Genomic DNA, 13492 nt, shown 5'->3' on the forward strand with positions numbered 1-13492 from the left:
AATAATTATTAAAATATAAGCCGAGCTGAAAATCCGATTCTTTTAGATAACAATGAAAACAAACAACTTTTGTTCGGTTTTCTTTCCAATAGATAGCTGACATTTAATGCAACATTCGTATCTTATTATTGTGTTTTCCACAATTATTCCAAGAGGTTGAAGTATTATATTTACCCAAGGCATACTTATGAAGTGCAACACTTCAGTTTGAATTAGAGACATCCGGACTGTAGCTGCGGAATAACGTTTGTTTTTTGGAATCATTAAATAGTAAGTCTGTATTGTACATCAAGTGTGAGCTTGTGAGCTTGATTTTTTATTACTGTTTGAATCGTGTGGGCTATAAGCGTTGATATAAAAATCAACATTACTGTACTTTACGGATATCAGTGTGTACATAACTTAAAAATAAATATTAGAAATAAAACAACGAAACTAAAAAGGCGCCATGTCGCGACATATGGCCATTGTTGTCTGCTTCGCGATCGTCCTGATGTCGTACCGTCACGTGACCGGACAGGCGCATGACGTGGCAAAGCTGGACAAAAGATTGACGTCCATCAAGAGTTTTGTTGATCGTGAAATCATCGACATCCGGTTTCAGATCTCCGAACTGAAAATGACTGTCGAGCAGATGGTGGTCGATCAGAGGAACGCTAGCGCTGGGTCCAATATTGGCGGACCGTTCCCTGACTATGGTGAGTACGACTAGTGACAGAGGGAGGAACATACGGAATGAATTTAATGAAAATATTGTAATCATATATCAAAGTATTTTAATGACAAGCGTCTCTGGTAATTAAATATTTACGTTCAATATTTAAAAAAATCGTTCTCCAGATGTGTTCCTTAGCCAATTTTGCAATTATAACGACTCGTAACTAAAGATTCTGATGTGTAAAATATGTCTGAAACATAGTCTTTTATGGTTATAGAAATACATGTAATACTGAAATTCAGTTTATAAGGCAGATAACGACATGGGTGAATAAAAAAGAAAGTGATAATGTCAGAATAGCTAATCTTATTAAAATTAAAAAAAAACAAGTAAATGTGGTAATGTAACATACACATTATTAATAACACATATACAAATATGTTTTATAGTTTGGTCATAATATGAGTAAATTAATAAAATAATACAAATAAAGTTGTATATGTCGCTAATCGACAGGGTTTGAACACATGAAAAGTATGGCATCAAAGCCGAGTTTGATAATGACCCAAATAAAGCTGATAGTGTAACTTAAAGTAATGAATTTCATGAAAGAATAATATATTAAAGCAATAGTTTTCACATAATCAGAATGCAGCTAGAGAATTGAATAAACTCAAGTAAAGTTTTCTTTCTTTACTTTTATCGATAGGTCAAGGAATGGCAGGTGTTAATCAAAAGCAGATTACAGATCTCAAAAATAAATTGAATGCACATGAAAACCGACTGAATCGATTATTCAGTACAGTTAATGAGATTCATGAGGTAAAAAACTCATCTAAAAGAACAGCTAAAGCCGACATTGAAAAAAAATGCGACGACAGATTCAACGCGCTCCAAAAGAAGTTTGAAGAAACCGCAGCGGCTATGATGAAAGGTTACAATGAACTAAAATCGCACGTGAACGTCAAAGTCTCTTTGTTCGATCAAATACATAACCTTTCCCAGTCCGTAATCTCCGAACAAAACAAACTGAGTACGAGGATTGACCAGACAGATGCGAACATCATTAGACTGGATGGTGAAGTGAATAAGCTCGAAGTCAACGAAATGGTCGAGAAAAAAGAAAGAAACGAAATCATCAAGAACTTAAAAGATGAACTTCTCCAGTTGAACGCAGGCGTTAAAACGAAATTCGACGACAGAGTCAACGCTCTTCAAAACAGGTTTGAAGAATCCACAACGGCGAATTTGGCAGTTTATAAAGATCTGGAATCGCAAATTTCCGTTCAATTGAAAGATCTTTCCAAGTCGTTGATCACCGAACAAAACAAACTGAGTGTGAGGATAAACCAATCAGATGCGAACATCGTAAGACTGAAAGATGGATTGAACACGCTGGATGACTTTTCAAGAGCGATCGAAGGGCTGAAAAGAAGGACTGACAAGTGCTGTATAGGTAAGTGGGGTTATTATTGTACTGTTAACGAAACGTCACATACTTTAAAAATATGACCGTAGACATTTGCCGACACTGCAAAGAATATAACCGACAAACCAAATATCACACACACATACATTCTTCCAAATTAAATACACTTTGGCATATGTATGACTCATTGATTTAAAATGATTTATTTGAGATAGCTACATTTAGGTTAATCATTTTTTTATTCGTCTTAAATCTCCCGGAAGGCTCCCTTTGATAATGACGTGGCTACTCAGCAACCTGGATAGGTTCATTAAAATGAGTCGTCGGTTAAGAATAATAAGTGATTTAAGTTAACAGTGTGAATAGATCGGATTATATAATCGTGATAATATTACAATCAATTAATAAAAACAAATGCAATATCAGGTAAATATAATTTACATGAATAATTATGATCACAAACTTAAAGACTTAACAAAGAAAATAGATATGTGGTATTGTTTTAAAATCTGAGGAATGTATTGCATTATTGAAGACGCACTATGTACACTAAAAAATAAACAATGAAATGCGTAACAGGACTTTAATCGGTTACCATAGTATCAGTCGATAGATTCAACTATTTCAGTCTACACTGCTGAGCAAACACGTCATATTCCGTGACATAAGTTAAGTCCAAAAGTATTATAAAATGAAATAGGAAATGTGATATAAAATCTATCCATGTTTAAAGATATCAAGATAAGAACAGTAAGACCATGGGTTCAAATTTGATCACCGGAGACAAGTGAGAACATAAATATATTATGGCGAGATAGAGTTAAGATTAAGAATATTACTTTATAGAACATGAATAATTAATTTTATGCTGATTATAATGACAAATGTTTAATAATGGAAAATATTTCTAACTCTGAAAGTATATATACATACTTAAACTTCAGATTATATGTATAGAGAACAGTTATAGCCAGTTACTAGTTGTCTGTCCTGAAAAAGAGACTACAAAGTACATAGGTCAAGAATAAATAATTAAGCGAATTAATGAAAAATGCCCAAATACAGCTACTGACTGAGTATGTATACACCACCACCATCATCATCATCATCATCATCATCATCATCATCATCATCATCATCATCATCATCATCATCATCATCATCATCATCATCATCATCATCATCACCACCACCATCATCATCATCATCATCATCATCATCATCATCATCATCATCATCATCATCATCATCATCATCATCATCATCATCATCACCACCACCACCACCATCTTCTTCATCATCATCATCATCATCATCATCATCATCATCATCATCATCATTATCTTATCCATCATAAATATCTTCATTATTAACGAGAACATGATTATAATCTCAATCAAAATCATTATAATCATCATGATGCATTTTTAGTTGTGTCGCCATCACTGTTTCGTCTTAAGCATCATACCAGTTTTAATTTTACATTTTTATTGAAAGACCCATCCCCATGTGGCCGTTATATGCCTTCATATAAATTTTGTCAAAGGTGCCGATTTTTTCTACATTATTTGCATTTTGCTATTGATATTTTTAGGATAGCCAACTATGGTAAATTCATGTACATATGTCGCTACAGGAAATTGGCAATAACATTTTAGATGTATGTTGTAGATTGTAACCCATTAGAACCAGCTCAGAATCCATCAATCACGTTTAATTATTGAGACAAGTTTCCTCTTCAGATTGTGGTGACCCAACACCAGAACATGGTACAGTAAACACCACAGTAACAAAGTATGGAACTGTTGTTAAAATATCATGCAACCACGGTTACGTATTGAGCGGAGAGAACATCGTCAAATGCAACGCTGACTCTGTCTGGTCTGACTCAGCCACGTGTAACCCATATGGTAAGAAATTACTAGGCATGATTCAGTCCTGGTACACATTCTGATTTCTTAAACGTTGTGCTTGTTTCTTTAGTTTGATTATTCCTGGGTTAGTTGGTTGTACCAGTACATACATATGCCAGTAACGTACAACTGCTCTACACGTGTGTCGTTCTTCGACACATTTTCAGAGCAGAGCTCAGGAATGTTATAAACTATAGCAACCTGTAAGTGTGCTATCAACCAGGGCTATAAACTTAGATGTAGACTTTATTCGTTAAATATTTTTTTTGTACAGAAGACAGTTTTGTCCCTATAAACATCTTGGTGCCCGTGAACACATTTAAAGTAACATGAATACTCAAAATCAAAGAATATTTCGCAAAATATTTTGTAAAATAAAGTTAAGCCGTACAAAATCAATCTTCCTTATAGCAATAGCCAATTTCAACGCTAGATGTGGTACGGTAACATAAATTTAACGAGATACACAATGCTGTTTTTTTATGGCACAATATATTCCCTTTTAATTTCCCTCAACGATATCTATTCAAACAACACACGAACACTAACATGGTACATGCACATGTGTTGACTAAATTGTCCCACAAAAACAACAAAAAGAGCAGTTTGTATCTTGTCAAATCTATTTTCCCAGACCACATATAGCGTTGACATTTTCGCTATTGATATAAGGAACATTGATTGTTTGTGTTAATTTTTTTTCGAAATAATGTACGAAATGTTCGCTGATTTTGAGTGTTTATTGGCTTTTAAGGAATTTATTTCTAGTCGTCCACCACTAGTTTCCATCCCTTTATGAAGATTTATTTTAAATTTATTTAATTCATTTCGATACCATATGCCCATATTTTAATCTTCACAAGCTAAATTCTACCCTTGTTAGATTATTGGTATTTAAGTAAGAAAATGCCAGTGCTTTATTAGGCTTGAATATGGAATAAGGAACTGGTTTCTTTTTTCTTATTCAGCCGCAATAAAAAGGAATGGGATTATAAATGAAAACAAACATGTTGAAATGTACTACATTGCATTTGTATACAAGATAAGTATTGATGCAAAGCATCAAAGGGCGTCGGGAATTTCAGTGTAAAAGGCACTCAATGAAGTTGCGTGGAACAATTTTTTTCTACTGTAAATATTAATATATTGACCGATTATTTTAAACAAAATAGAAAAAGATACTGGTTTAACCATTATCTATGATTTTGTGTTATAACTCCCTAATAACCATTATCTATGATGTTGTGTTATAACCCCCAAATAACCATTATCTATGATTTTGTGTTGTAACCCCCAAATATTTCATAGTTCATTTTATTTACATTGGTTTCCAGTTTTTACTGGCATCCGTGTGCAGTTTAATTAATGGAACAGAAGTGTGTAGGTTTTAAAAAATCTGCTTCATCTTGTAAGCGAAATTACATATTTTTCTCAACTTCAAGGGGAGATGATTCTGAACTTATTCTTACGTTGCTCATTTACGATAGGGGTTGAGTACTCATTGATATGAAAACACTGTAAAAGTTTTAATGTGTTTACGAACCCCCCCCCCACCCTGTCACACATATATTTCATGGGCATAATACAAACAAAAAAATGGTTACAATAAAACAGCATATTTATTTAAACTAAAATGTCTACATAAAAACAAAAAGTTAACATAGAACACAAATAAAATAATTTGATTCTACTGGGGCTCGAACCTTGGGCCTCTCACATGTGAAGCGAGCGTGTAACCTCTACACTACGGAACCGCTTAAAAAAATCACCCTCTTACTAAGATATTAATAAGCTATTAATAGTCGGTTTAAATGTAAACCTGGAAGTTTAAACGCTGGATAGTGAGCGGAGTTAAAGGTCCATACCAAAGGGTCTTTACCACTGGCAAGATACGGGTCAGGCCTGCGGCCTTCTATATGTAGTTCTTAAAAGAAAAAACCTTTAGGAGGACTTGATAGTAAAGATACTGGGGTGCTGTGATGGTGCTCCTCATTGATAAGCGGCTGCTTCCTATATCAAAACTCATTATTACAATTAATAATACGTGTCGCGCTTCGCGCTCTATAGCGCCTTAATTAGTAACTAGGTGGTTGCTAGAACAGTGGAACAAAGAAGTTTTGTTTTTATACAAAACCAGAAAGTTTCGCCGGTTCGCGTATTTGCCCAATCCCTGTGATCTTTTATTATTGCCCAGTCTCTGTGATCAGTTATTAATTAAAACAATGAGCTTTGAATTATTGGCAATAAATGTTGTAGTAAATGTAATAGGCACAAATGCAGTACTTTTTTACACTTATTTACACAAAAAATCACCACTATGCAATATATTCTGACAACAAAAATATATACATTAATCCGTAAAATAACTTCTCCTCCCATAAGCGAAAACAAAAACGTATTACATACTAGTCGCCGCACTTCAGTGCGACGCCATTCACATACATGTACACTAATGTAATAGGCTTCAGGTTTTGTTGATGTGAATTAGCATTAGAAGTAGAACAGTCCCGTTTGGTTTAAATGTGTTTTATGCAAGCGCGAAGATGAAACGTGCATATCGAGTGATTTTGTTTTGATTTACTTAATAATTGTATGCATTATTTTTCTTTAAAACTCTATATCGAATATGTTAAGCGTGAATAAAGAATAAGGAACTGTTCCTTAATCTTTACTCCTTATTCGAAAAAGGAATAAAGACCTAGTAAAAGGGAACCAACTTACTCTCCATCACCGTGTGGCCTTTTTTCAGCATAAAATCCCAATTAGTTTATTCCATGCACTGTTTGTACTTCCATGTACATTTTGTCACAAAGGCTCAATTTTCTTCTACACAATGAATTGATAACATAATTATTTGCATTTTGCTAATTAAGTGTAAGTATGGCCAACAATTGTAAATTCTAAAACAATGTCGCTATATGAAATATACAATGACATTTTAGTTGTATATTGTAGATTCTGACCCATTCAAAACAGCTCGAAATCCACCAGTATCATCATCATCATCATCATCATCATCATCATCATCATCATCATCATCATCATCATCATCATCATCATCATCATCATCATCATCATCTTCTTCTTCTTCTTCTTCATCATCATCATCATCATCATCATCATCATCATCATCATCATCATCATCATCATCATCATCATCATCTTCTTCTTCTTCTTCTTCTTCTTCTACTTCTTCTTCTTCTCTTCTTCTTCTTCTTCTTCATCATCATCATCATCATCATCATCATCATCGTCGTCGTCGTCGTCATCTTCATCCTCCTCCTCCTCTTCTTCCTCCTCATTATCATCATCATCATCATCATCATCATCATCATCATCATCATCATCATCATCACCAATATCATCATCATCATCATCATCATCATCATCATCATCATCATCATCATCATCATCATCATCATCATCATCATCATCATCATCATCATCATAATCATCATCGTCGTCGTTGTTGTCGTACTCATCTCCCTCTTCCTTCTCCTCCTCCTCCTCATTATCATCATAATTAAAATCATCCACAACATCAATTACAACATCAACAACAACAACATTATCATCTTATTCATCATAAATATCTTCATTATTAACGAGAACATGATTATAATCTCAATCAAAATCATTATAATCATTATGATGCATTTTTAGTTTTGTCGCCATCACTGTTTCGTCTTAAGCATCATACCAGTTTTGATTTTACTTTTTTTTTGAAAGACCCATACCCATGTGGCCGTTATATGCGTTCATGTAAATTTTGTCAAAGGTGCCGATTTTTTCTACAATACGGTATGGATTTATAACATCATTATTTGCATTTTGCTATTGATATTTTTAGGATAACCGACAATTATGGTAAATTCATGTACATATGTCGCTACAGGAAATAGGCAATAACATTTTATATGTATCTTATAGATTGTACCCATTAGAACCAGCTCAAAATCTACCAATCATGTTTAATTATTGAGACAAGTTTCCTCTTCAGATTGTGGTGACCCAACACCAGACCATGGTACAGTAAACACCACAGTAACAACGTATGGAACTGTTGTTAAAGTATCCTGCAATCACGGTTACGTATTGAGCGGAGAGAACATCGTCAAATGCAACGCTGACTCTGTCTGGTCTCACTCAGCCACGTGTAACCCATATGGTAAGAAATTACTAGGCATGATTCAGTCCTGGTACACATTCTGATTTCTTAAACGTTGTGCTTGTTTCTTTAGTTTGATTATTCCTGGGTTAGTTGGTTGTACCAGTACAAACTTATGCCAGTAACTGACATTTGCTCTTCACGTGTGTCGTTTTTCGACACATTTTCAGAGCAGAGCTCAGGAATGTTATAAACTATAGCAACCTGTAAGTGTGCTATCAACCAGGGCTATAAACTAAGATGTAGACTTTATTTGTTAAAAGTTTTTTTTTTGTACAGAAGACATTTTTGTCCCTATAAACATCTTGGTGCCCGTGAACACATTTAAAGTAACATAAATACTCAAAATCAAAGAATATTTCGCAAAATATTGTGTAAAATAAAGTTAAGCCGTACAAAATCAGTCTTCCTAATAGCAATAGCCAATTTCAATGCTAGATGTGGTACGGTAACATAAATTTAACGAGATGCACAATGCTGTTTTTTTATGGCACAATACATTCCATTTTAATTTCCCACAACGATATCTATTCATACAACGCACGAACACAAACATGATACATGAACATGTGTTGAATATATTGTCCCACAAAAACAACAAAAAGAGCAGTTTGTATCTTGTCAAATCTATTTTCCCAGACCACATCTAGCGTTGACATCTTTGCTATTGATAAAAGGAACATTGATTGTTTGTGTTATTTTTTTTTCGAAATATTGTAAGAAATATTCGTTGATTTTGAGTGTTTGTTGGCTTTTAAGGAATTTATTTCTAGTCGTCCACCACTAGTTTCCATCCCTTTATGAAGATTTCTTTTTAATTTATTCCATTCATTTCAATACCATATGCCCATATTTCTATCTTCACAAGCTAAATTCTACCCTTGTTAGATTATTGGTGTTTAAGTAAGAAAATGCCAGTTCCTTATAAGGCTTGAAAAAGGAATAAGGAACTGGTTTCTTTTTTTCTTATTCAGCCGCGAAAAAATGAATGGGATTATAAATAAAACGAACATGTTGAAATGTACTACATTGCATTTGTATATCACATAAATGTACAATAATAGTATAGTCTTCAGGTTTTGTTTATGTGAATTAGCATTAAAAGTAGAAAAGGCTTGTTCGGTTTTAAACAAGTTTAATGCAAGCACGAAGAAGAAACGTGCATATCGAGTGATTTACTTAATAATTTTTATGCATTATTTTTTCTTTAAAACCAAATATCAAATATGTTAAGCGTGAATAAGAAATAAGGAACTGTTCCTTAATCTTGACTCCTTATTCCAAAAAGGAATAAAGACCTAGTAAAGGAAACCAACTTACTCTCAATCACCGTGTGGCCTTTTTTCAGCATAAAATCCCAATTAGTTTATTCCATGCACTTTATGTACTTCCATGTACATTTTGTCACTAAGGTTCCATTTTCTTCTTCACAATGAATTGATAACATATTTTTTTGCATTTTGCTAATTAAGTATTAGTATGGCCAACAATTATAAATCCTTAAACAAAGTCGCTATATGAAATACACTACTACATTTTAGTTGTAGATTCTGACCCATTCAAAATGCTCGAAATCAACCAATCACTTTTTATTATTTTGACAAGTTTTTTTCTTGTGGTGACCCAATGTCAGACCATGGAACAGTAAACACCGCAGCAGCAACTTATGAAACTGTTGTTAAAATATCCTTTTATCAAGGTTATATACTGAGCGGAATGAGCATCATCAAATGCAGCTAAGACTCTACCTGGTTTGAATCAGCCATCTGTAACACATATGGTAATAATGTTCTGTACATGGTTCAGTCATGGTACTCACTCTGATTTCTGACGACGACCCGTGTCCGTGTTTGTTTCTTTAGTTGTATTTTTCTATGTCGTCAACAGTATATCAATCATATCATGGCGGTGAGTGAACAAACTTGCAAATTGCCTGGGTTAGCTGGTTTTACCTCCACCAAGTGTACATACTTATACCAGTAACTGACAACTGCTTTACACTTGTGTCGTTCTGCAGAGCAGAGCTCAGAAATGTTATAAAATATAGCAACTTGTAGGTGTGCTATCAACCAGCGCTATAAACTAAAATGTTGGTCATGATGCTCCACCTTATTCTTTTAAAAAAATGTACAGAAGACATGTTTGTTTTCTCTAAAAATGTTTGGGCCCGAGCAAACATTTATGGAATTTATTTATAGTTGTCCACCGCTAGTTTCTATCCCTGTATTATGATTTATTTTGAAATTAGTACATTCATTTCAGTCCCATATTCCAATATTGTATCTTCACAAACTTAATAGCAATTTCCCCAAAACAACTTTGAAGTTAATCAATTTGTATCTACTTTAGTTATATGTCAATCATTTTGTTTGTTTTGTTTAACATTTTTCTTGCAATATATTTGTACCTAAGACTGTGGAAGTGCTGCCCCAGAAAATGGTGTGGCCTCAGCCCCCAATGGCACTACCTACCAGAAGCAGGCTATTGTGCAGTGTAACGCAGGCTACAGACTAAACGGCTCGTCAGTGATAGAGTGCAATGCAACGGGCTGGAATGACTCTGTCTCATGTGTTATACAACGTAAGTGGAACATGATAGTTTATAAATTTTAGCTATATTTTGTTATTTTTTGCTAAGATGTCAAGTAATTAATTAACAACAATTAATATCATAAACTGTCTACTTTTCTCTTTTTTTAAGAACTTTCGACGATATGTGGACTGCGTTGGGTTAAGCTAATTTAATTGTAGAAACCTGGAGTAGCTCATATATCTACATGTTTTAAGAAACATTGGCATTCTGAATATTGCTATGCTATCAATTGTTATAGAAAATCAGGAATATCGCAACTCTCCTTTCAATAAATAACCTACATTGTATTTGTATTTTGCCAATTATTCTCACAGTCTACACAACTACAATTATCATGATGTCGGCATTCTCATACAACCATATTCATAGTTTATGGCCAGTTATCTACATACACATATTACCGAAGATATTATGATGAAATATGAAAATATTATAGTACAAAGTATACTGGGCATGGAGTTTGTTGTATAAAACGTACGGAATAAAGCAACTTTTACTGCAACGTGTGCCATTAATCATCGCGCCACTGTTACTCCTCCCATTACCGATTATGAATAAGCAAACGATGCTCTTCTAAAAAGGTTTACCGTTGTTTTCACGCAAGTGTGTGTACATTAACAGAACATTAACAAAACGTATTGTCATCGCAACGATTTATTGAAAAACAAGAGCAGTCATTTTAATTACCGAATCTCCAAATTTCGTACATATAAAGTTAGTTTATTATTTTTACTCAAACGTACCAGACCTTCCTTCACTTGTGCTAGTTTCAAAGTAGTTTTTTGTATATCAAGTAAAGCAACATCAAAACTTTTCCGCTGCACCAGGTGACTGTAAGGACTGGTACACTTCGGGGTTCCGTGATACCGGGATTTATACCATCTATCCGAACCCGGGCGTTATATTTCAGGTAAGTCACACATTAATAAATGTCGTTTAAGCGCCTGACAGCATCTACCATTTATTTACTGGAAGTGGAAGCATGAACGCAAAAGCAGAATGTTTTATAAAGCTAGAGCAAGTCTATACGCAGGCATATGCATTTTTAGTTGGTCACGTTAGCGGCCGACTAAATTTACAGAGCATGTTTTGCAAATCGGTATGTGCTTAGCTAGCTAAGCTACGCTAAGGACTGTAACACACTATGCTAGGAACGATAACCGCTGCATGTCTGCACTGCAGACGACGAATGCTTAAGAGTGTCTGCTATACTACTGCAGTGGGTGTATTTATCAGCTTGTAAGTCGACACTGGCCAGTCTAGTGTTTATCATTGAAATCTGTACATATTGGCTGCTTTCAGGGAAAACGGGGCTTAATGCATATCAAATAAGATTAGCCTGTGCACACTGATTAGCCTGTGCAATGCGCACAAGCTAATCAAGGACGACAACAGCGAACAACTGCAGTGCCTTCAGCGCTTTGATTTTTATACACGTTTAATTTATGTTGCTTATATATCAAAGATCTGACGCGGGACAAACATGCTTCGAACTAAATTGTCAGTTACATAGTGTGTAAACTGTGTTTCATGGAGATTCGGAGTCCATTTAACGTATAATTTATCTCTTGTACGTACAGGTCAGGTGTGACATGGAGACAGATGGTGGAGGGTGGACGGTAATACAGAGACGGGTGTCCGCAAGCGACTTCTACAAATCTTGGGCCGAATACAAGGCCGGGTTCGGCGATGAACAGAATTTCTGGCTCGGTAATGAGAAAATCTTTGCACTGACAGGCTCTGGGGATTACAGACTACGAGTTGATTTAACAAGAGTAGGAGGGGAAACCAGGTTTGCGTCATACAAACAGTTTGCAGTTTCAGGGGAGAATGATTTGTACAGGTTGACGATTGCAGATTATAGTGGAACTGCGGGAGACAGTCTGTCGGATTCAAACAACAAGGCGTTCAGTGCTAAAGATCGTGATTATGATTTGTATTCTATTAACTGCGCTAAGTTGTTGCGCAGCGCCTGGTGGTTCAACGCATGCGGGTATGCAGATTTAAATGGGTCTTATGGTGGAGACAGAAATGTAGAAGGACTTGTATCGGGACTTATTTGGTATCATTGGCTTGGCATGGATGAGTCGTTAGCAAGTTCGGAAATGAAAATACGGAGAAGATAACTGATTGATAAGGAATATATTGCATCATACTTGTAACGCACGAAGCATCTACTTAAATGAAATATTATCCTTAACATAAGATGTTGAATTTATTTGTTCGAAAGATTTAGTGACTATGTACAGTCACTAACTGAATTTACGAATCGTAAATTTGTAATCGTTATGGTTGCTTGTGTACACTTTAAAATTTGTTCAGTGAGTAAATGGTAGGTTGGTGTTTCTTTATGGATTGTACTGTGAAATATAATTTGTCTTATTATATCCAGTTATCTTGGTAATTGCAATGTTATTCGGCAAATAAAAGACACACGTTAATTTGTGTACAGCTATATGATACATTAACTGGTGTGGAGCGCATATGAGTTTTACTGAACAAACAAACTGGATTAGTTAAAAAGAAAAAATTATGAATGTAAATGTATATAATAGAGCACGTTATACAAGGAAAATGTATCCTAGGCATTTGCGTCAAGAGGTTGCACTTTTCACAGGAATTCAAACTTGGTGAATAAGACAAGCTGTTTTAAATGTAATATATGTTTTGGAAAACTAACATGCATTATCTCACACGACTTGTAACAAATTTGCCGGTCTAAGAGTATTTGT

General features: G+C 34.7%; 1 protein-coding gene across 2 annotated transcripts; it reads left to right on the top strand.

Moving 5' to 3' along the window:
- The first annotated feature begins 319 nt into the window (after nucleotides 1-319).
- LOC127868028 (fibrinogen alpha-2 chain-like) lies at nucleotides 320-13201 on the top strand. Of its 2 annotated transcripts, XM_052409587.1 has the most exons (7): nucleotides 320-698; nucleotides 1368-2114; nucleotides 3830-3997; nucleotides 8001-8168; nucleotides 10581-10748; nucleotides 11588-11670; nucleotides 12341-13201. In XM_052409587.1, the coding sequence occupies exons 1-7, from the start codon at nucleotides 449-451 to the stop codon at nucleotides 12884-12886; spliced, it is 2130 nt and encodes a 709-aa protein (XP_052265547.1). In that variant the 5' UTR covers nucleotides 320-448; the 3' UTR covers nucleotides 12887-13201. The 2 variants fall into 2 exon arrangements, with proteins under 2 accessions (XP_052265547.1, XP_052265548.1); XM_052409588.1 differs by lacking the exon at nucleotides 8001-8168.
- The last annotated feature ends 291 nt before the right edge of the window (nucleotides 13202-13492 follow it).

This window comes from Dreissena polymorpha, chromosome 2 (genome assembly GCF_020536995.1).
Source record: "Dreissena polymorpha isolate Duluth1 chromosome 2, UMN_Dpol_1.0, whole genome shotgun sequence".
Taxonomy (NCBI): domain Eukaryota; kingdom Metazoa; phylum Mollusca; class Bivalvia; order Myida; family Dreissenidae; genus Dreissena; species Dreissena polymorpha.